General features: G+C 32.4%; 1 protein-coding gene across 6 annotated transcripts; it reads left to right on the top strand.

Annotated features, from left to right (window-relative positions):
* The first annotated feature begins 950 nt into the window (after positions 1-950).
* Positions 951-22,199, top strand: LOC126740099 (putative fatty acyl-CoA reductase CG5065). 6 transcript variants are annotated; one of them, XM_050445997.1, is made up of 12 exons: positions 951-1,119; positions 10,686-10,774; positions 13,350-13,578; positions 13,648-13,732; positions 13,792-14,000; positions 14,059-14,272; positions 15,397-15,480; positions 15,541-15,649; positions 20,823-20,911; positions 20,965-21,127; positions 21,185-21,442; positions 21,969-22,199. In XM_050445997.1, exons 3-12 carry the CDS (start codon positions 13,372-13,374, stop codon positions 22,102-22,104), a joined length of 1,554 nt encoding a protein of 517 aa, XP_050301954.1. In that variant the 5' UTR covers positions 951-1,119; positions 10,686-10,774; positions 13,350-13,371; the 3' UTR covers positions 22,105-22,199. The 6 variants fall into 6 exon arrangements, with proteins under 6 accessions (XP_050301954.1, XP_050301953.1, XP_050301950.1 ...); XM_050445996.1 differs by having other exon boundaries at positions 13,336-13,578; XM_050445993.1 differs by having other exon boundaries at positions 13,317-13,578.
* The last annotated feature ends 692 nt before the right edge of the window (positions 22,200-22,891 follow it).

Below are 22,891 nucleotides of genomic sequence, written 5' to 3'. Positions count from 1 at the left end.
ACCTTTATTCAATCAAAAAGGGTACTTTGATTCCCATTTCTCTACCTAAAAATACCTTGGATCTTATCAAACAAATATGTTCTCACAAATATGTCACTCTAAGGTTCTGTCTCTAACACCATAATAATTTTTATTGACACTCTTAATTTAAAAGCGCAATGTGGTTTATGGTATCGAATGCCTTAGTGGAATCAAATCAATCAGGGATTACAAAATTCTTTAATTTCAATTCAAAGTTGTTTAATGTTACAAAACATTAACGAGCTCCTAAAAAGACAATAAGTCGTGTTTTCTAAGATTTTTCGAAAAATCACATATCACAATGACTCATTGCCATAATGCCTGTAATTCTCAACGGATTGCTTTGAGTTCTTTAAAAAAATACCCAAACCTGTTATTATATGATGACAAAATAGATCCAAGCCTAAGTTGATATGTAGAGCATAAGGAATATCGTCAGCCACTAACTGATGATTAGCATCTTAAGGTTATGATACGCATTAAATAGGCTGACCCTACGTAAAACAATATAATAATATGATGAATTATGCGTATATATTAGTGCTAAAAAAAATTATTACACTGATTGACTGAAGTACTGTCTTTTATTGATCCCGTTTCAGCAATACTAATTGGAATAATCTAAATAATGGTTTATAATCGTTTGCAATCCAAGAAAAAAATTTAATACACAATCCTAAGGCAACTTACGAAATATATTGGTAAATACATGCAATTCATAATCGATTTGCACTGTTGCATTCGCGGGGCATAATTAACACACTTCTAAAAATCCCATTTGGCCGTAATTAATTTATTATTTAAAAACAACTAATATTTTACCGAAATGAAAATTATTGTTACAACAGCAAAAATTATGACTTATTAAGGTTTTCTCACAGCCAAGGTAAAATTTCAACATTTTAGTGCTGATATGCCTTTCAAATTCAGCGCATTAGTTGCATATTGCACTTAAATTGGTAGTTTTATTGCTAATCCGGTGTCGGGTGACGTTCGAGTTATTGAAATTTGGTGTGAAAAGGCGGCTAATTGTGTCAAGTGGAGCTGAACATTGGGGACGTTTATATTATTTTGGGAGAAGAGGTTGCTCGTGGAAAGGTAGGAAAGAAACAGTTTAAAAAAATCAATATTTAAAAGTTAAAATAGTGCATAAGTGCATCACAGAAATATATTATGGCATCCAAGTCGATAAGAGAATAGTGTTTTTACTAAATTTGGGTAGACCAAGCCTAAAATCACTAGGTACTGAAATAAGTTTATTATAGTATGCTAGCTTATTCGAATAATTATTTTTCAAAGTAAGGAGCGAAGCTATTTACAATTATGTGCTAAAAAAACAATAAAAATCAAAGTCATTTTCATCGATTTTAAGCCGATAAGGGAAAAACCATTTGGAAACAAACCAAGAGAAATTATTTTAAACGTTAGTAACCTAAAATCTTTGATAATATTATAATTTTATAATATACAGAAAACATATTTTTTATAGTCAATAAAAGCCGATAGGCCTTTGAAAACACTACTAAAAGGAATATATTTTAATTTACAAGAAAAAAAATTGTTATGGATACATCGAAGCAACTAAAAATTACTCATTAAAAAGAATTTTTTTGCAAAATCGCCCTGATCAATGTTGATTCAATTATTATGTGAATTCCAAGCGGAAATGATTTTTTTTTTATTGAATCTGTGTCGATTACCTTTTCAAAGCACAGCATAGAAGCTCAGATTGATTATTACGTTATAATTTTCAAGCCGATAAGTCGAAAGAGTCTATGTAATTTTGAATCACAGTTGATCTAAGTTTGTTAATATTTTCAAGCCGATAACACAGTACCGCGAACGATGGACAAAAATTAAAAAATGAATATTTTTTTTTGCATATTTTAAATATACAGGCAGGTATCGATATAATAAAAATGATTGGTTCCGGCACATGGTGACAGTTAAACAAATTTGGGTTCCAAGTTATCTGACTGTTCTCTCAGCCTTAGATTGGATTATCTCTTATCTACCAGCCGGCAATTTTGTTTATCCAGTTGGAGACGATTGTCAATAACATATTTAGATCGACCACTTAAGGTATAAAATACGGTATCCCGCTGGTTGGAATATCACCACTACTTTTCTAATTATTCTTTAATAACTTGCGTAAATATTTAAAGAAATGCAGCTATTTTAAAATTGCTGATGCACTTCCCTTCCAGTTTCTCATCTGAATCAAAATGACCTTATTATAGATACAAATATTCACTTTAATCAAATCTCATTATGGTGTATTAATAACGGCTTAATTCTAAACCCTCAAAAGTCGGAACTTCTTAGTCCTCGTGAAATCCTCGATAGTAATCCTAAATCGTACTTGATAAGAACATATATGGAAATATGCCAAATAAATGAAATTCTTGGGAAATAATAGATTCAAATTTAAGTTGGCTTTATCACATCGATTAGTGGAAAAAGCTGCATCATGTTTTGTGTTCACTAAGCTGAAAACGTTCATCTCAGTTTAATTCTCCTCTATTTGCATGTACACGTGAGTAGCTTTTCTTACGGGATTACAATTTTATGGGGCTCATCTTGATGATGGTAATAGTGCTGAGTGGAGAGTTCATGCTGCTCCATCAGTTCTGAGATACAATATTGTCACTTTTTCACTACAATATTTCTATTCGCTTAAAAACGCAAGCACTATTTTAGAAATAACGCTTTTTACAACAGGAGCACCGACTAGATATGCTTCATTCCTCAACATATTAGTGCTTTATTTAAGAATTCAGCTTCTAACATGAACTTTCATCTAACCTCGAAAATATTAGTAATTTTAATTCATACATAAAGGTAGTTAGGTCTATAGTAACGTATTATCCGTTGTGTTATTTGGATTTAGTTTTAGTTACCCTTTATAGCTTTACTGTACATATAAACAATGTATTTATGTAATTTATGGTAAATTTTATTGTGTTTACTTTACTTTTAGTTAGGTTAAGATTTTCATCCGTGACCTATACTTATACATATTTTGTATGGAAAGGCTTTGAATGAATAAATGAAATAAAATAAAAAAAGGAAAACTTCAAAGTGTATCTGAGCACGCATGTACCAAAACAGAAATTAAAAGTTTACCAGATATTATTAATAATAGAATTCCAGAAGATCAAATCAAATCAAATCAAATTTATTTACAATAATTTTACAAAACTCACAAAAGTATGAATAGATGTACACCTAGATTAGAATCTGTGTATGTACAAAACAAAAGTAATTAAGAAGATAATATATATAATTCACAATTCACTTAAAGTTATATACTATATACCAAATATACCAATATACTATATACTATATTATAATATATAAGATAGTTAGTTAACTTACCGCGAAGCTTACAAAAACAACATCCACCACATAAAAACATTAGGTATGTTCATAGAAAAATCTTTAGTACTCCTGGTTAGAACAGTTGTAAATGAAGTACATAAAGTTAATTTCCAAGGTTGTATGCCATTAAAAAGCTTAAAAATTCTTGTGCCATAAAGCTACTGCTACAGAAATCTCTGCAGAAGTCGATCCATAGTTTCACTAACACTTATATTAGTATTCTTAAAAGCTTAAACGTAAACTAATCAAATTACCAATAAATCAAATCAAATCGATCAAACCTCCGAATTTACATAAAAATATTACGCAGTCTTTCTGAACTGAGAGTAGAGGGATGGCACATACAAATTATTTGAGAAGAGAATTATCTAGGAATTAGATTAACTGAACTGAAAGAAGATTAAGATCATTTTGAAGGTATGTCAATTCAAAACAAGGAATTGCTAAGTATCCTTAAACTATGATTTATAACGATATTATTTATTGATACTGATTTATTACTAATCACATTTTTTTAACCAACATTTTGCTTCAGTGTTTACTCAGAGTCAAAGTTCACAAGATTCCCCAGATGCTTCTTAACAAAAGTCTGTTAGTCTGGATGTACTACACGTTTCTGTTACTGACGTGTTATATGGTATGTGTGAGTTTAAGTTTAGTTTTGGTCCTGTTTCAGATGACATGCCTGTGATTTTTACTATAGTCATGTAAATTTATGCTTGCCCAAAGGTCTTTCCACTGGTGCCAACCTTTTATGTTATCAATAGGTTTGTTGGCGGCTTTAGAAAATAGGTGGCAGGTTAATTCAATTTATACCAATTTCTCTAAAACCCTTGACTTGCTTGTCAGGAAACTTTTGATATTGGAAATTTTTGGTAATCTGTTGGAGTGGTTTGGTGGTTTTTTTATAGGTCAGTTAACACAAGCAGTTAAAATAAAAAACTTCGTGTCTTCAGAAATCGTGACTACATCAGATATTCCTTGAGGCGAGTATCACTCTGCGTTCCTTTTTGATTGTTTTATCAATGATATTCAATCTATCTTTTCCTTCCTGCTATTTTCTTCCATATTATTCCTGATTTTTGCAGATGATGTCATTTTTAAGGTCATAAAGTTACCTTCGGATTGTAAGTTGCTGCAAAATGATATTAATGGCTTCTTGCTGTGGTGTAATAAAAATAGATCGATTTTGAATACCAATAAGTGTAAAGTAATATCCTTCAGTCATAAGAAGGATCTACCTACTTTCAGTTACTAATTAGATGATTTTTAGCTTGAACGTCAGTTTCTTGTTAAATATTTGGATAATAATATAGATTATAGGTGCAATAGAGCAATGCAAATATTAGGTTTGGTTTTCCGTACCTTGCAGACAGGTTAGAACACGTACAACGAAAGTTTTTAAGAACAATTGGTCTTTGGTCTTTAAAAATGTTTTTAACCATATTCTGAATCACCTATCAATTTTTCTTCTTTGGAGGATAGAAGGCAATATATGTATAGATGTTGTAATTTTTTATAAAATCATTAATAATATTTTGGATGCCGCTGATTTGTGTCTTAATCATTCCATTCTTATATCAAATCTTTCTGACCAATTTAGGTTTTCATCGCGTTTAACGTCTCTTATTTCTTTTTATCTCACTAAACGTCCTTAACATGTTGAATGCTTTGGACACAGCTAACATAAAATAGTCGCTCCTTCAAACGTACCACAAGGTTCCATATTGGGACCTCTACTTTTCAACTCATTCATTAATACCATTTCTAAGGACCTAGAAGTAAACAGCTTATTATACTGTGATGATAAAAAATTATACTGTAGAATTGATCCTATTGAGGACTGCATTAAACTCCAAGCAGACATTAACTCAGTGAATGAATGGGCAATAATAACAACTTGCCTCCAAATGCCTCTAAATGCTGTGTAGTCTCCTACTTCTTAAAAAAGAACTGTGTTGCTTACCAATACAAAATTGATAATGTGATACTACCAAGATCAACCCACTTCAAAGACTTATCAAAACCATATTTAAGACCTTGAAAATATACAGCGAAAATTTCTTAAATTCCTTCGGTTTAAATGCGAAAGAGTGTACCCGGAAATCGGCTTCTCACATGATCGTTTGCTTGAAAGATTTCAGGTAAAATCTTTACAGGAAAGAAGGGATTCGGCAGATTTACAGTTCTTACATAAATTAATTAATGGCGTAATTGATTCGTCAGAGATCTTGCAAGTTCTAAATTTACACACTCCTCGGCTATCAGCTCGCAGTTCTCAAACTTTATATAGTATTATTGGAGTTGCTCTGTTAAGTGATGTAAGTAAATAAATAAATTATGCTAGCGGTCTATAAAGGACATTTCTGTTGTTTTCTTCTTTGTCTGGGAGCATATAATTGATTTTAATAGCATGTAGAAACAATTCATAGATTTATGCTATAATTACAGAGTTTATGTTCCTTTACATTGTATTCTAATTACTTTGGGTTTACAATCAATAAACATTTATTGCAAATACATACATCAACATACAAATCGATGTGCATCATAATTTTGAATTATATTAGCTAAAGCTTTAGGTACCTACTTCCTGACCGCGAATACGTAAGACGTTGTCATTTTCTTCTTCATTCCCATCAGCAAGTAAGGCGTCTTCATTGTCATCATTCTTTTTAAAATCTGGATCTGGACGGCCTTAGCAAGGTTTTGTAAAATGATATAAGCTGCAATTTAATTATATCTAGAACAATGTTACCAGGTATTCAATGTTACCCGATAAAAATATCTCAGTATAGGAATGCGTCGAAAACATTGCTAGATAATTACCCTTTTCTTTGACAACAATTTATTGTAAATCTTCATTAAGTCTGTATCAAGATGTTCTCGAAAAGGTGTAACAAGCCAAGGCTTAATTCCATATCTATAACCCTGATAAGCGATTTAAACGGAATTCTTTGTACATCGCCTCACTTACAACTTTTCCAGAGTCGACTGTCATGAACCCGATTAGCTGGTGAATATGTACGTCGCAATGCACTTGCTCGTTCAAAGTTGCTTCTCCTTTGCGGTTTATGTATTCGTCTCCATATACTTTAGGTCTCTCTCTTGAGGTGTGAAAGTCTAGTGTAGCCTATAGCAGTCGGAAATCTAAACTGTCTTGCCCATAGTTCTTAAGCTTTCATTATAGCATGATGACTTTAAGAAGAAATTGATAATTCAATGATTGACCTGTTGAATAATTTTTTTACCACCATTCGCACATACCCGATACAGTTGACTGTTAATGCCTAGTTCTTCGCCAATTTGGCTATGACCCTTGTGGCAACCTGGATTTTCCAAATATCTTCTATCTAAATAGATTTTCATTTAATAAACAGCAGAAATAAGCACCACACTCTCGCCTGGAAGGTTCTAAGCTAATCACTTGACAGTTGCTTGTTCAAATTAAAACATGCTTATAAAAGCACTTTGTAGTACTTTATATTTCGGAGATTTCTCTCATCCAGTCATGTAAAAAAAGAAAATCGTGCCACGTGGAATTCGCGAACCATCAATGGTTGGTTATAGGTCTACTAAACAGCAGCATCACTTTTACGCAAGTAAATTCTCGTATATACTTGTTAGTAAATAATTGGCTTTATTCATACATTTGACGCGAATCTATTTATTTCGTGAACATTTGCTTCTTACTTTTAAGCAAAAGGATTTACTTACAATTTCATTTATATACTCCTTAAATCATTTATTTTAAATTCTGCAAGTATAAACAAATCATTCTAATCATTCTTCATCCAAATTTTTCCGATACGTAGGAATACTTGGGAGAAAGAAATATTGTCAACTCGAAAATTAAATGTATTCTTGTCAGTTCGCTTGTGAACTGTAAACTAGTATAAGCTTTTTAACTTCAAGATAATAGGTTTGTTCTAGCAGAAGTTGACCAATACACAAACGGTCCGGAATCTGCGTAGGCGAAAGTACGCGTTCTAGCAAAACTAATCCGGGATTCTGACTGCCTGTCAGCTGTTCTAGCAACAACAAAGTTCAGTTTGGAAATTGGTTTCAAACCACTGAAAGTAGTCCGTAGAATTTCCTAGAGATTTCGGTTTAGGACATGCGCAAGGTATATGTCAAGACTCTGTTCTCTTTTTTTGTTTGTCATTCAGATAATCAATAAGAAATGTATATCGGATTTTGAGTTTGATCTTGTGGTTTGATCACGTTTCATTGTGTGATAATTGAAATCTGATTTTTGCTGCTTTCAAAGTATTAGGGCTGGTTTTAGAGTTAACTTACTACTGTATTTATTAAATATCTAAAGGGAGGTATATAAAAAATTCAATAAAATTTTGTGTTTATATACCCATTATAAATTTTACATTATATATTGGGTATATAAATATATCCTTATTTTTATTATTACGCGTTTTAAGAGAATCCAGAATGTCATTAGACTCTTCAAGTTCGGATTCAAATCATGGATTTGATTCTAATGTATCGAGTAATGATGAACTAGTAGATATCCTGTTCCAAGGCCACAGGAGACCAAAAAACGAAGGCTACTGTACCACTGTAAAATAACCAGGAATTATTGTTGTGCATTTTCGAGTTAGCAGACAAGTGGCTCAAGATATTGGCCATAGATTTGAATAAAGTGAGTTTTTTCACAAGTCACAATCTGGTGGAAATTATCAGGCAAGCCATCAGCCTATGAACAAACATAATTTTTTTTGTGGTTTGCTGGTCATAAAGCTTCTTCTTTTAAAGATGTTGGAGATAGATTTGACATCACAATTATCTGCCTTTTTTATGTTCTTAAAAGGATGATACATTTCCTAAGTAGAATGTCACCAAATGGCCATCTGATCTTGAAATGACAACTATTGAACAACATTTCAGAGAAAATGGATTCCCAGGGGCCATTGGGGCTATTGATGGTCCTCATATAAAGATTGATAAGCCTAAGAATGATCCAGACTCATTCAAATAGAAAGTATAAATAAATTTTTACTCCATCCAGGTCAGTTAAATAAAAAATACCTATTTAGTTTTTACTGAGTTTTACCACTTAAATAAAATGTTGGAACATTAGGTCTGAAGATTCTATTTTTTGACCTAAACAACTATTTTGTTCACTCAACTATTTAAAATTATTTTCAGATGCAAGTGGTTTGTGATCATGATTTATTGATAAGCGATATTTTTGTTGGATATCAACAAATCGATATGTCATTGAGCATTGTTTTGTTATATAATGAAGATATTTTATTTACTGAAGGTCGCGAACTTCCTGGCTGTGGGTTTATAAAGAAAAACTGTTTGGGACCGTTGTAAAGGAATTGGTGTTTGAATATATAATATATAATCTTAAAAAGATGTTCTAGCACGTATAAGTCCAAAACCGTTTGCAACGCGGTCTCAGTCTGGTCATGCGCAACTGCGATATACATCAAACTAGTTTCAAACCATCCCAAATTTCCTGCTAGAACAAACCTAATATCAGATTGTATTTTTTCCCAACAGATCATGCTCAAATAATCTTTGCTATTAACGAACTGTTTAAAACACTAACTAGAATGTACGTTATACAACAAAAAGTGGATTCCCACTTTGTTGCAGTGAACCTGTGAGTTCGAAAATTGAGTTCTGCATAATGGATGGGAATATTGTAGTGTGGTTTATGCTCCAGAAATTTATCCTTATTTTTGAACAGAAACATCAAGTTCTCATGTATATGTAAAATCCAGCAAGTGTGAGAACCTGAAGATCTCTAAATCTTCCTCTACATGTTTCTGTTTACCGAAGGTTGATCATGGTCCGTATAGCCCTTTTTTAAACACCAAGACTCGTTTTGTATCAGTACTTAAATATTTCGGAATTACCTTTAAGAGTTATACGCTGTGTTGACCCTTCTGCAAAGATTCACTAAATGCGCACTCCAGTCCAGGTGCTTATGAATCTTGCACTTTTTGCCAGGTGTACAACTTTATCATTAAATAAAACCTGATTATATGTCTTTGTATTTCTTTGTTTCATACGAAAATTGACAAAATGGGTTTTGTCTATCGAAAGACATGTCGAGGCGTTCTAAGAGAGTTGCTACTATTTTAAAGATTTGAATGATCAGCAAAATTTACAAGATATGTTTAATTATTTAGTATTTCACTGGCTTATTTATATAACAACTAAAAAAAATTGGTTCCATGACATGGTAAAGAATTCCTTTCTCTAGAAAGCACTTCTTTCAAATAAGCTACTTTTAAAAATCAAAATACCTACCTTTTGCAGTATAAATTGATTTCAGTATGATATTCGACCAAATAGATAATGAGTCGAACAAATAATTTAATTATCTTACATTACAGATCTATGATAATTTGTTGAAATAAAGGGCTATATATCAAGTGCATTTATTCCCATCTTTGGTGTTCTACAGAGGTTCAATTCGTTCTTTTAGTCTAATAATCAAGAATTCTTTTCGGATGGTAGAACTTATTCTTCGTTGAGTTGTCACTGGTTTGGAAAAGTGTGTGTTTAAATGTCTAACATAAGATTCTTATTATTTTTGCAAATTGTACTAAATAAATACTATTCAAGGATTTAAATGATAACTATTAGCTCTATAGTACTCATACCAAAACTTAAAATATATGCCCCGAAGCAGTTAGCACAAGCTTAAGTTTTTGTAAGAGATTTCACAAAAATAAGTCCAATCATTGCTTTATGATGCACAAATAACCTGAGCAGTGCATGTTGCATTTGTGGTGTGAATTTTATGCTTTGATTCTTCTTCTATAATATTTTATGTGTAGATATTTTTTGAACTTAAATGATATTTCTTCTCATCTTTCGTGCGCAACGCGCAGTTATAAGAAATAAGGTCGCTTAGCCTTTAAAATTTAACATTTAAATTTATATCTGTTATAATAAGCTACAAAGTTCAAAAAAATTTACATTACAATATTCATCAATTGAATTTAATTAATGCCATATGAATGGGAGTGACACCGCACTATTACAACGTTTAACATGTCGATAATTATATGGAAATTCAAATTTAAATCTAAAAATTGCACTTTTTCTATTATAGTTTTTTAGAACTCATGAAAATTTATTAAGAAATATTAGACAGAAAATAAACATTAGATAGAAAATTACGCCAATGTCATTATTTAAAAAGTTTTGTCTAAATTTTATGATTTTTTTCAAAATATTACCATACATGCTTTTAATTTCTTAAATTAATTTACATTTTACATGTCATTGTATTATAATTTTAGATTTCGTTTATCTTTTTTACATAAGAAACTTCAGTTTACGTATCAAGGTGTCATGGATTAGGTTAGCGATATTAGCGTACACTTTTAAGGTAAGGCAACTATAGGAAATAAATAATGCTTAGATTTCACATTTTTAACACAATTATATGAATCGTCTAGTTTCAAAACAATTCAATTTTTCAGAATTATCAAAAAACTAGTTTGCTATGAGAACTCTTTCCTATCTGCTATATGTAATTATTTAGAGGAATAGTTGATTAATTTAAAAAAAATAGATTTTCTTGTAAAAGAACTTAAAGTACGTCAAAATTGTAGTAAATTAAACTGAATTGTCGGTTTATGATTTTGACCTATAGATTTATCGGTATTTGAAATTTGCATATGGTGGTTTATCAAAGTTTGATTTATGGTTTTGAAAAAAAAACTCATATACTAGAGAAGTAGTATTGTTTATTTAAACAAATGAGAATTAAAAATTAAACACTTTGATCTGAAACTTTCTTAACAGGCTCATAAATAATCATACTAATATCAGCTTCCTTTGGATAACCAAGATTCTCGATACCATTGTATTTTTGAAAAAGACCATAGAAGCATTTTAATGCTTCTATTGCTTGCCAATTTTCCCCCAAGTTATTTTAAAAGGGCCTTTACGTCCTTCAGCTTCTCCTTGCTAGGACATACAGTAGTTGTAGGATACTTGCTGCTGTCTTCCCTTTTTATTGAAAACCGATTGGTAAGCACCAAGATCCGATCTGTACGATTGTTCATCTCGAACTGTTATTGTCTTGTTCTTTCCTCTCCTTAGGAAAAAGCTTTTAGACATATTTAATTTAAAATGCAACTGAGCAGGAGGTTGAATTTTGGACATCCTTATTCCAGTTATAAACAACAACATCACGGCCCAATGAATAAACGGTTTCATGACCTTTAAATATTATAAGAGACTCTAGTGGAGATACTATGGCATTTTTTATTTAATAACTTTTAATATGAGTGCGAAAGCCCTGCCTAGAAGAAGAAATGAGTGACTAGCTATAACCCGGAATATTCGTAAGTTCCTGATTTTTGACACAGCGAGGTGCATCTACACTTAACTTTTAAGTGCACATAGTAATCATAATTGTATTTTTATTTCATCCTCACATCCACCTGCAATCTAACGTACATTATCTATGCCCTTAAAATTTGTAATGCAATTTGTACGCGGAACTTTTCACCGCGATTTGAAATCTGTATGGATTTGTCGGATTTTTGAAACTGACTTTAAAGCATACATTTAAATAAGATTTGGAGGTCTTTGCACTATACATATTGTATCAGATTATACAGACATATTGATGTTAAAGTCCCAAAATTAATCAAAAATGGATTTGTAGGGTTTCGAAATTAGATGATTCATATAAGACCATATGTATTTTTAGTACGAGGGTGAATCAAATATGAACCGGACTTTTCTGTTTAGCGCGCCATAGGTGAAGCGAGTGGCGCGACGTCCTGATATATGCTAGATAGGGATGTCAAGAGGAGGGGAGTCAGTCGGTTTGGCGCACCGGAGTAGATGAGCTGTTAGTAGCATCATGTCTGAACAAGAGGTACACACGTCTGTTGCGCAACGCGTTATTATAAAATTTTTGTCGCGTGAGGGCGTAAAACCTTCCGAAATTTTGCGTCGACTAACTGCACAGTTCGGTAATGAAACCTTATCAAGGACTCAAGTCTACGACTGGCACAAAAAATTTTCCGATGGCCGAGAGGTAGTGGAAAACGAGAGCCATGCACGCCGACCCAGGACAAGCATCAATGAGGCGAACATTCGTGCGATCCGTGAGCTGATTGAAGGTGACCGCCGCCTTACATTGTGGGAAATTGCTGCACACGTCGAAATATCATACGGAAGTGCTCAATCAATCATTTCAGAAAATTTGGGTTACCGCAAAGTGTGTGCAAGATGGGTTCCTCGCCTTTTGACGGAAGATCAGAAAGCAAACCGTCTTGCCGTGTGTGAAAGGCTTTTGGCACGATTTGAACACCCGCCTTACAGTCCCGATTTGTCACCATGTGACTACCACATGTTTGGGCCACTAAAAGAAGAATTGGGAGGTTATCACTTTGACGACGACGAAGGTGTGGAAACGTTTGTGCGCAATTGGTTACTGACACGACCAGCTTCATTCTTTGATGAAGGAATTAAAAAACTTCCGATCCGGTGGGAAAAATGCGTAAATAAGAGAGGAGATTATGTAGAAAAATAACATGTGTTCAAACTTTTATTTACTGTACCAATAAAATTACTAAAACCAAAGTCCGGTTCATATTTGATTCACCCTCGTAATGTACTATTTCATAACATGCACATACAAAATTTGAAAGAAAAATCAAAATCAACTGCCGGATCGAGAGTGAGGAGAGCGTCTCTAGGGCAGGAAAATAAAACATTATGTCAGTTTGGTGCAAACTAATATTTTAATTGACAATTCAAATTTTAAATGTATTCGTATGAAACTAGCATAAACACTCATATCGAAAGGTCTAATGACTCGTCTAGAATTCTAGACAACTTTACACTTATCAGAAATTAACACCTTTCGCCCTTAGTATGTAATATTTTTGTATTAAATTTGATTGTAGCAGCTACCAAAAATTTCAGTAATAATTCCCTAGTGAAATTTCTATATAAACCAAAATGGTAAATTTCGAAGAAACACCAACAATACCCGAATATTTTCGAGGAAAGAAGATTTTTATCACCGGGGGATCCGGATTTATGGGAAAAGTTTTAATCGAAAAAATATTACGAAGCTGTCCGGATATTTCCAATATCTACGTACTTATGAGGTCTAAAAAAGGCAAAAGTCCAGAAGAAAGGATTAAAATTATGACCGATACTCCAGTAAGACCTAACTAAACTTAAATTTGTTTATTTATTAACTATTCTATTTCTTAACAAAAACTTGTGCAGCTTTTTAACAGGTTAAAACAGGAAAATCCAGAAAATATTAAAAAAATCACACCAATACTGGGCGACGTCACAGAAATTGGATTAGGTAAATTAACTAAAAATAACCTTTACACATGCTATTTAGATTTACTTTTCTCACTTCAGGTCTATCTCCAGAATCAAGAAAACTTCTAATTGATGAAGTTAATATTGTATATCATGCCGCAGCCTCAGTCCGATTTGATGATCCCCTTAAAGATGCTCTCTTAATGAACACAAGGGGAACAAGGGAAGTGGTCCACTTATCTAGAGAAATTAAGAATTTGGAAATCTTGGTTCATGTTTCTACTACCTATTGCCAAACTGATAAAAAAGTGAGTTTTGCTTTAATTATATAAATATATAATTGATAAATCTTCCTTTGCTTTTTAGGTAATTGAAGAAAAAGTATATCCAGTCCAAGCAGACTGGAGAGAGGCGATCAGAGCAGCCGAACATGTAGATCCACACATTCTAAATATTTTAACTCCTCACTACATGGGTGCTATGCCAAATACTTACACATTTACTAAAAGTTTGTCAGAACATGTTGTTAATGATTTGTGTGATGGACAGATACCTACTGTTATATTTAGGCCATCTATCGGTAAGAAATATTTATTTATAAAGGATGTTAGAAATTGGTGAGCCAATTCGTTGACCATATATTTTTCAACTGTCATTCAAGAATGAATTTTATACCAAAATTAAAAATGATAGAAAAGATGGTAAGAAATATAGGCAAATTTTATTCGCGAGCCTGGAGTTATTTGAACAATATATATCAGTTAAGAATTATATTGTGAGACCAATTTATTTTACTGTAATATTTCTTTTCTATTTAAAATCTGCATGGTTCAATGCCAAATACTGAGTTTATAAAAATATATCGGGATCTCGTAATTTTTTTTAAACCGTTTTTTTGACAAAGACTTGATTAAAAGTTGAAAAAAAAGTGTGAACAAATAAATTTTTTATTGTATTTCGTTTGACGTCATACCGTGCGTCTAAAATTTGAAAGATGTTGTTATGTTGATTATGTATGACTGAATTGCTGGAAGAAAAAAACATAAATGTTTCTCTGTTTTTGTAAATTGGAATTAATTGTTTAACATTATTTTAGCTATTTTATATGAACGTTATTTTAGCACTAATTTCTGGTTTGAAGTAATTAATAAACAAGTCTGCCACATTTTTGAAATGTTTAATTTACATTTTTTTGTTAAATTTATTAACTGCTTTGAAATGATTATTTTTTGATATTTTTATGAATTGGAATAAATTGTTAAACTCAGTAATATATTTTTGTGTGAACTTTGTAAATGTAATAATTTAAAACATAATTTTGAACTGTTAGCAACTGTAAAAAATAGCGTATTGCATATTGTATAGCGTATTGCATAAACTACAAATATTAAACTTTTCAGAAATATTTGGCTGGCTATTTATAAAAAGCTAGATAAACAAAAAAAATATTTGTAAAGTTTTTTAAATGAGAAATTTGGCTTAATTAAATGTTTTTTTTTTTAATTTTTTTAATGATGTCAGCAATTTTTTTTTAATTAAAATTACAGCGAAAATTTTAATCAAAATCTGCGACCTGTTGACCTCTATTTTGGAGTCCAAAAAATTTAGAAATTTAGATTCAAAAAAAAATTAAACTTTATTTATTTATTATTTTCTTACTTAAAAAAATGTTTAAATAATTTTTAAGTAAACGCTTATTTGCAGTAATATCCACAATGGAAGATCCAGTAGCGGGGTGGATTGACAACTTTAACGGCCCAGTAGGCATACTAGTTGCAAGTGGAAAGGGTAAAATATGCTAAATAAGACAAAATAACTTTTCGAAATTTTAAATTAAATATTTAACAGGTATTTTAAGGTCTGTATATACACAGCCTAACCTCACTGCAGACTATATACCAGTGGACCTCGTCATAAAAGGAATAATAATTTCAACATGGGCTAAGGCAATTGAGAAGTAAGTTAATCACTTCTTTACATGTATAAAACTTCCCATTGTTTAAACTAAGTATTATTTAAAAATAATTTTAATTACGTACGTACTTACCATTTTAAATTGGATTAATAGTATGTAGCTTTCGTATATTGATCAAACTATACAACTCGCATCGTAAAAATCAATTGAAGATGTCACGCGGAGCTGGTTTTGGGGGTTGCTTTAGCTAATATCGGCATAAATAATAGTTTTTATGTAAATTTCTCTGCGGCATAGTGAATGATGATAAGAAATCCAGCGTTCCGCAGCTGGTTTCCTCATAACCATTACTAGGCCTAACCTTCATAATTACCCCTGGCCACTCCTCACTCTTCACTTCTCTTAGGCGGTTCGTCCTTCTAATAAAAGGAAGTAGATCCTCCCAGTTTAAGTTGCCCAATTCTTTTAACCTAACCTAAACCTAATTCCAAGGTTAAATTCTTAAATTGATTCCTGATTGTTGAAATATTAGTGGATTATAACTTGAGGCTACTGTACTACATGTAGTTTTGATTTGGATGAGACGCAATTGGTTATGTGTGATACCTGTAAAAGCAGATTTCACCTGGCTATAAAGTATTCCGGTCTATCAACCTCTAAATCAAAAGTGGTTATTTTGCAAAAGCGAGTGCGCATGTACTTTCCCAATTTATGCAGAGATTCCTTCAAAGGTGTACCTCTCCTTGCAAGAAAAATAATACAAATAAAGGAAGAAATCAAGAAAAACTTGCTACAGTTGAAGCTAGTTCTCCCCACCCTAAAGGCGCCACAGGAATTCCAACTGCCGACATTTCTTCTAAATTTCAAAAACATGTTGAAAGGGCTAATAATCGCATGATTGGTAATTTGCAACAATCTAATTCGCCTTCTTTTGATGATCGGATTAAGGATGATAAAGTTCGTGTATCTCCTGTGTTTGAACAGCTTCAAATCCAAAAGCAAACATCGACAATTCATAGATGATTCGTATGGGTAAGGCCATAAATAGTACGCGTAGACCTATTAAAGTTATTTGCAATGCTAAGACGATGAGACTTGCTTAAAAATCAAGTAATAAATTACGCCAATCTCCTTATAAAATATCTTCTGACAAACAAAAATGCAACAGGATGCCTATAAAGCAGCAAAAAATCCTTTGAGAAGAGGATAGCAGAAGAATGTAATATCATATAATCAGTTATTATAGATGATTGCCAGTGGTTGTTGACTCCTAACAAAAAACTCATAGCAACCCCATTAAATTTATATGAATTAATAGGGTCTATATCATGTTGTTCTTCTAACATTTTAATCTTTGTTGAAAGTAGCTTAAACAATAGTATATCTGATGGTGAACTTATGTTTAATGGATTTAAGTTATTTAGGTATGGTTTAGATCTAGCAAGAAATCTAGTGGTGGGGGAACTTTTGGTAATAGTAAATTGTCCATCCACATTGTCTTAAATAAATTTTTCACTTTGTGCAACATAAATAGGCTTGATCTAAATATAAAAGTCGTTATCGGAGCTTCACTCTTAAATTAAATCGAGTTAAGTATATGTCCTATTAACTATGTCTCTTCTATAAAAGACCTGGATGTTATTTTTGATGAGAAGTTGTCTTTTGTGGAGCCTATTAACAATGTTGCCGTGAGGGTTTCCAAATTGCTGGGTTTTGTTATTACAAATTTTTGGTCATCTTTTCGTTAAGGCAACCAGGTTTACCTGATCAGATCAGACACATCATACACTCTTGAAAGGATTCAACATAAATTTTTGAGCCATGGTGCTTATAAATGTCATATTGCCCTAGTTGACAAGATTAACGCTTTATTGAGAATCATCTTCAATCTCTCATCTCGCTAGTTGTAGGGCGTTATACAATGTTCATCTTCAAACTTGTACATGGTGATATTAATTGTCCCTTTCTTTTAGGTTGTATAACATTTAGGGGATTAAACATCATATCATTTTCAATGCACCCGAATATTGATAATTAAAATTTAATTATCAATCCGGTAAAAATATCCCTTGCTTTGTGATAAGTTGTTGGCTTGGTAATTGTGTTTTTATATTAAGATTTTATATGTTTTTTTATCGTTAGTGTTCTTTTACTTTGCATTTAGTACTTTATATTATATGATTACTACTAATAACCATATACTGTGTTTATAATCTTGTAAGTTTGTAACATTTAAGGGAGTTTTCCCGTATAATAAATAAATAAATAGATTAATTTTTTGCTAGAAATAGTGATTTCAATAAATCTGCTCTCAGTCTAGATCACCCTTTCGCACTTACCTGTAAGATGGTAAGCCGTTTCTTCTGTTTATCAGTTACAACTCCACTGTGTCGAGAGAGCATACGTACGCCATACTAGCTCTAGAGAGAATTGATGACAGATAATTGGTGTTTCCACTGTCTATTTCTTGTTTTATTTATCTTCTCCTATGCCTATCTGTCTAGGAATTCAAAGATTAGACTCTTACTTATTTCAAACAAGGTTCATGAACTGTGGGTTGAAGAGCTGATCCATGTCTTGGAAATTCAACCGTTATGTTTAATTCCACTGTTTTGTGAGACCCACCATAATCGAACTGATTTCCTTTTGCCTTATTTGCCTTTAACTTACTTTTTGTTCCTTATTGCTACTTTTGGCGAATAATTTTGCTTGAAAGTTTGGTTCTGACATGATTTCCCAGCGAAAAAGTCTCCTTTTTCTACCAACTTGGCTATAGAAGTGTTCCTCTATTCTTAGAACCTTAACAAGTTTGCAGATCTCGCTGTTTTTCAGGGAGCTTCAGTACCCAAACAGCAAGCTCCGGAAACCTCAGTTGGATATTTAGTGATACGCCAAGGGTTGGTCTCATTGCTCCTATTATTCACAGACAAGTCAACCTGTGTAGTCTAAACGATTTCTGAGATTTTGGGACCCTTTTTCCAGCAGTCCACCATTCCAAAGAGTAGTAAATCACCCTAGGCCAGATGACAGTAGCATAGACAAGAGATTGCTATCAAGCATGGTATAGAGCCAGTGCAGGATTTTAGGCTTAGCACCCCATTTCTACCAAGTATCGTAGCTGCTAAATAACGGCAGTGTTCGTTACCTCGCTGACGTATTTCCACCGCATCGCTTTTTACTGACTTGTATGCTCTCACACACAACGTAAGCATGACAATGTGGTGCTATACTACTCAGGATGTAACAGCGGAAAACGCAGGCATGCTGTGGTCATTATGATCAAAAAAAAATTTCAATAACACGTCACCAACATCATACTCCTCAATGAGAGAATGATGATGATTCAAATATGCACCAGCGCAACAAATACAACTCTTGTACAAATATACGGTCCTACAGCCGATAGCAATAAATAAACTGTAAAAAATTTCTACTCGGATTCGGATGACTTTGAGAAACAAAAGCCTGAGATTTTAACGCCATAGGCGGTAAAAGCATAGGCAATGTTATTAGGGATTTTGGGCTAGGAGGAAGTAATGAAAAACTTGACATAACTTTATAGTGCTGCCAAGAAGGCCAGTTGGTCATCACAAACACCTTCTACGAACAACCCTCTCGACGACTTTACACCTGGACATCACCTGGTGACAATGACAACAACCCTATTAGAAATGAAATAGATTTTATCTGTCAACAGCGTAAAAACCTATCCAGGGGCGGACGGTGATACTGACCACAACTTGCTTTCAGCCAATGTAAAAATGAGATTAAGGAAACTACAAAGATCGATAAGATCAAAGAAAAAAATTCTGAGGAATTTTTCCGAGACATCAACAACAAATATTGATACTGCTTAAAATAAGGTTAAAACAGCAATACTAAAGATGGGGAAACAAGTCGTAGGCAGAAGGGATCAAACAGCGAAAAAACCATACATGAACTAGGAAATTATCTTATGGAAGAAAAGCGTAAACAGAAAAACACCATCAAAGGAAAATACAAGCAATTAAAAAGACAAATAAAACATAACTTAAAGAGGGTCAAAGAAGAATTGACGAAAGAAAACTACCGCGAAATGAAGGATCTAAAAAGGACATTCAGATGACGCATGAAGATACAAAGCGAACGTAGAAAGAATACGTGACAAACCTGTTTGCCGTGGAGCAAGAAATTCGGGATAATAAGTAATAAACCCTGTTATCACACTAAATAGAAAAAAAATAGAGCAGGTTCAAAAATACATATATCTCGGAACAGTCATTAATGATCTACTAAATCCAGACGAAGAAATCAAGATCAGGATAGAAATGGCTCGGAAGACATTTATTGCTTACTTTTTAATGTTCATAAATAGAAGTTTGTTCCTGCGAATAAGACTAAGGTTTATGTATTGTTATGTGTGGTAGCTCTTAATGTACACCTGGACCTTAGAAGCCGAAACTGTCCAAAAGCTAGAATTGTTCAATTTAAGGATACCCTAGATATATAAAATAATGAATCAAAAAGAACTAAGGCGCATTGGACATGAATGGAAACTACTAAAGATTATAATTAAGTTCCGTAAAATAGTCTACATAGGTCATATTCTGCGCACCGACAAATATATACTGCTACAAGACATAATGCAGGGAAGAATAGAGGCGAAGTAGGGAATAGGAAGAAAGAAAAAATCCTGGCTTCGGACTATAAGAGAGTGGACAGGAATGAATGTCGAAGAACGGTTCCATGTCGCATGAGACAGGGACGCGATCGGAAATGTGTTGGTCAACCTTCAATGAGACGCCGGTATCAGAAGAAGAAGATGCTTTGTCGCTCGAAGTACTTACATTCCTATTGTTATCTTCCTTTACATTATATTAGGTTACTTCTACTATACATACTTGGTCGCTTACTAAGTATCATAGTATAAACATATAGGTATATAAATGGTCATAAGGAGATAAGGTATTCTGACAAAATGACCATTAAGTGCCACTTCAATGCTAAAAATTTACAATGCGCTACATTTATTAAAATGTCTTTGTTTGAAAGACGAGCAAAATAGGAGAAAACAATTTAATAAAAAATATGCAAATAAATTAAATGAAGAACAAAAGGTATAAGGAGAGAAAAATAAAATTAGGTAAGAACGACTTGCCTCTTTTTTATTATCAAAACAAATGAATATCTCTGTCGTCAGTTTTAGCTTTAATAGCAATTTTTTTTTTGTTTTTAGAAATTACGAAGAAAAACTACGAGTTTCAGTTTATAATGCAAGCAATAATAACATTAATAATATAACCATCAAACAGCTTGTTGACATTGGTAAGTTTAACTAAATCATTTAAATTGTAACATTGTCTTTATATTCTTATCAGGAAGAGGTCTATGTTATGATTACCCCTTGAATAATACGTTATGGTATCCATCGGGGTGCGTGACAACCTGCTACCCAAACCATTTCTTAAGGGTGATATTTTTCCATATCCTCCCAGCTCTTTTTATTGACGGGTTATTAAAGTTAACAGGACAAAAGCCAATGTAAGTTGATAAACTCATTAAGTATAATATGGGAAAACATTTCAATTTAAATTCCAGGCTATTAAAAATCCAAAGAAAAATCTACATAGCTAATATGGCGTTACAGTATTTTATAACGCAGGAGTGGACGTTCATAAATGACAAGACAGCCAAATTGGAAGACTTGTTGTCTCCGGAGGATAAGAAACTGTTTGGTTATGGGCGAAAAGATATCGACCCATTGGAATATTTTACAAATGCCCTTATGGGAACTCGACGTTATTTGTTAAAAGAGGACGATAGTACCATGGAACAGGCCAAAGTTCATAGTAAAAGGTGAGGCACATACGAATCAAGCCACGTATAAATTTGCTAATTGATTGATTGGTTGATTGAGAAAGCAGCAGTTAAACTAACTGTTAAAATCAAATCGCAAAACGGTTTTATCACTAAACAAAACTCTTTATCACATTCCATTACTTTTCACGAGTTTGGTTAAGATATATTGATGATGTGTTTGCCGTGTTCGACAAAAGCAAATGTAATATTGATAATTTTGTAGCACAACTCAATAACTCTTTCTCGTCATGACAAGAGTATCTAAGAATGACAGTTGGTTATTTGTTCGAAGGTAAATTGAATGGATGAGAAACAGTTATTGAGTTGTGCTACAAAATTATTAATATCAACGTCATCAACATAACATAACCAATCTCGTGGAAAGTATCGGAATGTTTATAGAGACTTTTAGTTAGTGTTTTATAATGCCACACCAAAGGTTCTAAATATAGAATTATTACCACATTTAAAAAAAAACAAATGATAAAATAAGAAGAATAGTTAATGTAACGTATTTTTTTAGGATGTATGTGCTCTACATTCTGTTCAATGGCCTTTGGTATTTGGGGATGTTTTACCTCATATTCTTCCAATTGGACCTATTGGGACATCTTGGAAACGTTATTGATAGAGCGTATGATTATATTAGAGAACTGTAAGAATACAGCCTACAACAAATTTATTTAATCAGGATCTTATAATTGTAATATAATGATGTTATAAGTTTTTATAATAATAAATACTTTTTAAGTTTTTTATATATATACTTGACAACAGACAAAATATTAGGCATATCTTTTACGTGTATGGCTACCCAAATCCCTTATAAAATAGTGCATGATATCCTATAACTAACTAATCTATAAGGGATGTATAGTGCGTTGCCTATGTCGAACGTCCATTCCATCATAATATATTTATTGAACGGTTTTTTAAATTTTTATTTCCGCTAAAAAACATTTTTAAACATAAATAGTAGATAATAATCATAAAAATAATATCTGGCAGGTACGAAGAAATTATTCTATACAACTGCATCAAATTAAAAATTATTTAGGTGCAGGAAACTTTTAACCGTTGCCCAACTTTACCTTATGTAAACTTTTTGAATTAAACGTTTTGAACATATAATAACTTTACTAAGGAGAAAAAAGCGGAAGTAATAATATTATGTATGTGGTGTAATACCTATAATAAAATTAACAGGAAATATTCAACCTGGATCCGGCAGCATTAGCACTAGTCCAAGCGCTAAGGTAAAAATTCAGGTTATTAAAAAGTTATTACATAATGAACGTAAAGTTGAAAGATTTGTTGTATTTTTACCTTTATTTTTAACCTTTTACCAATATTTTTTGATAAAATTTGGGCCTTATTAAGGAAGATAAATTATCTTTTGATGTAAAAATTACAGTTAAAATTTTCAAATTGGCGGATTAACGAAAA

The sequence above is a fragment of the Anthonomus grandis genome, chromosome 9 (genome assembly GCF_022605725.1).
Source record: "Anthonomus grandis grandis chromosome 9, icAntGran1.3, whole genome shotgun sequence".
Lineage (NCBI taxonomy): Eukaryota > Metazoa > Arthropoda > Insecta > Coleoptera > Curculionidae > Anthonomus > Anthonomus grandis.
Note: the sequence above shows the minus strand (reverse complement) of the source record. Positions and strands in the feature narration are given on the sequence as shown.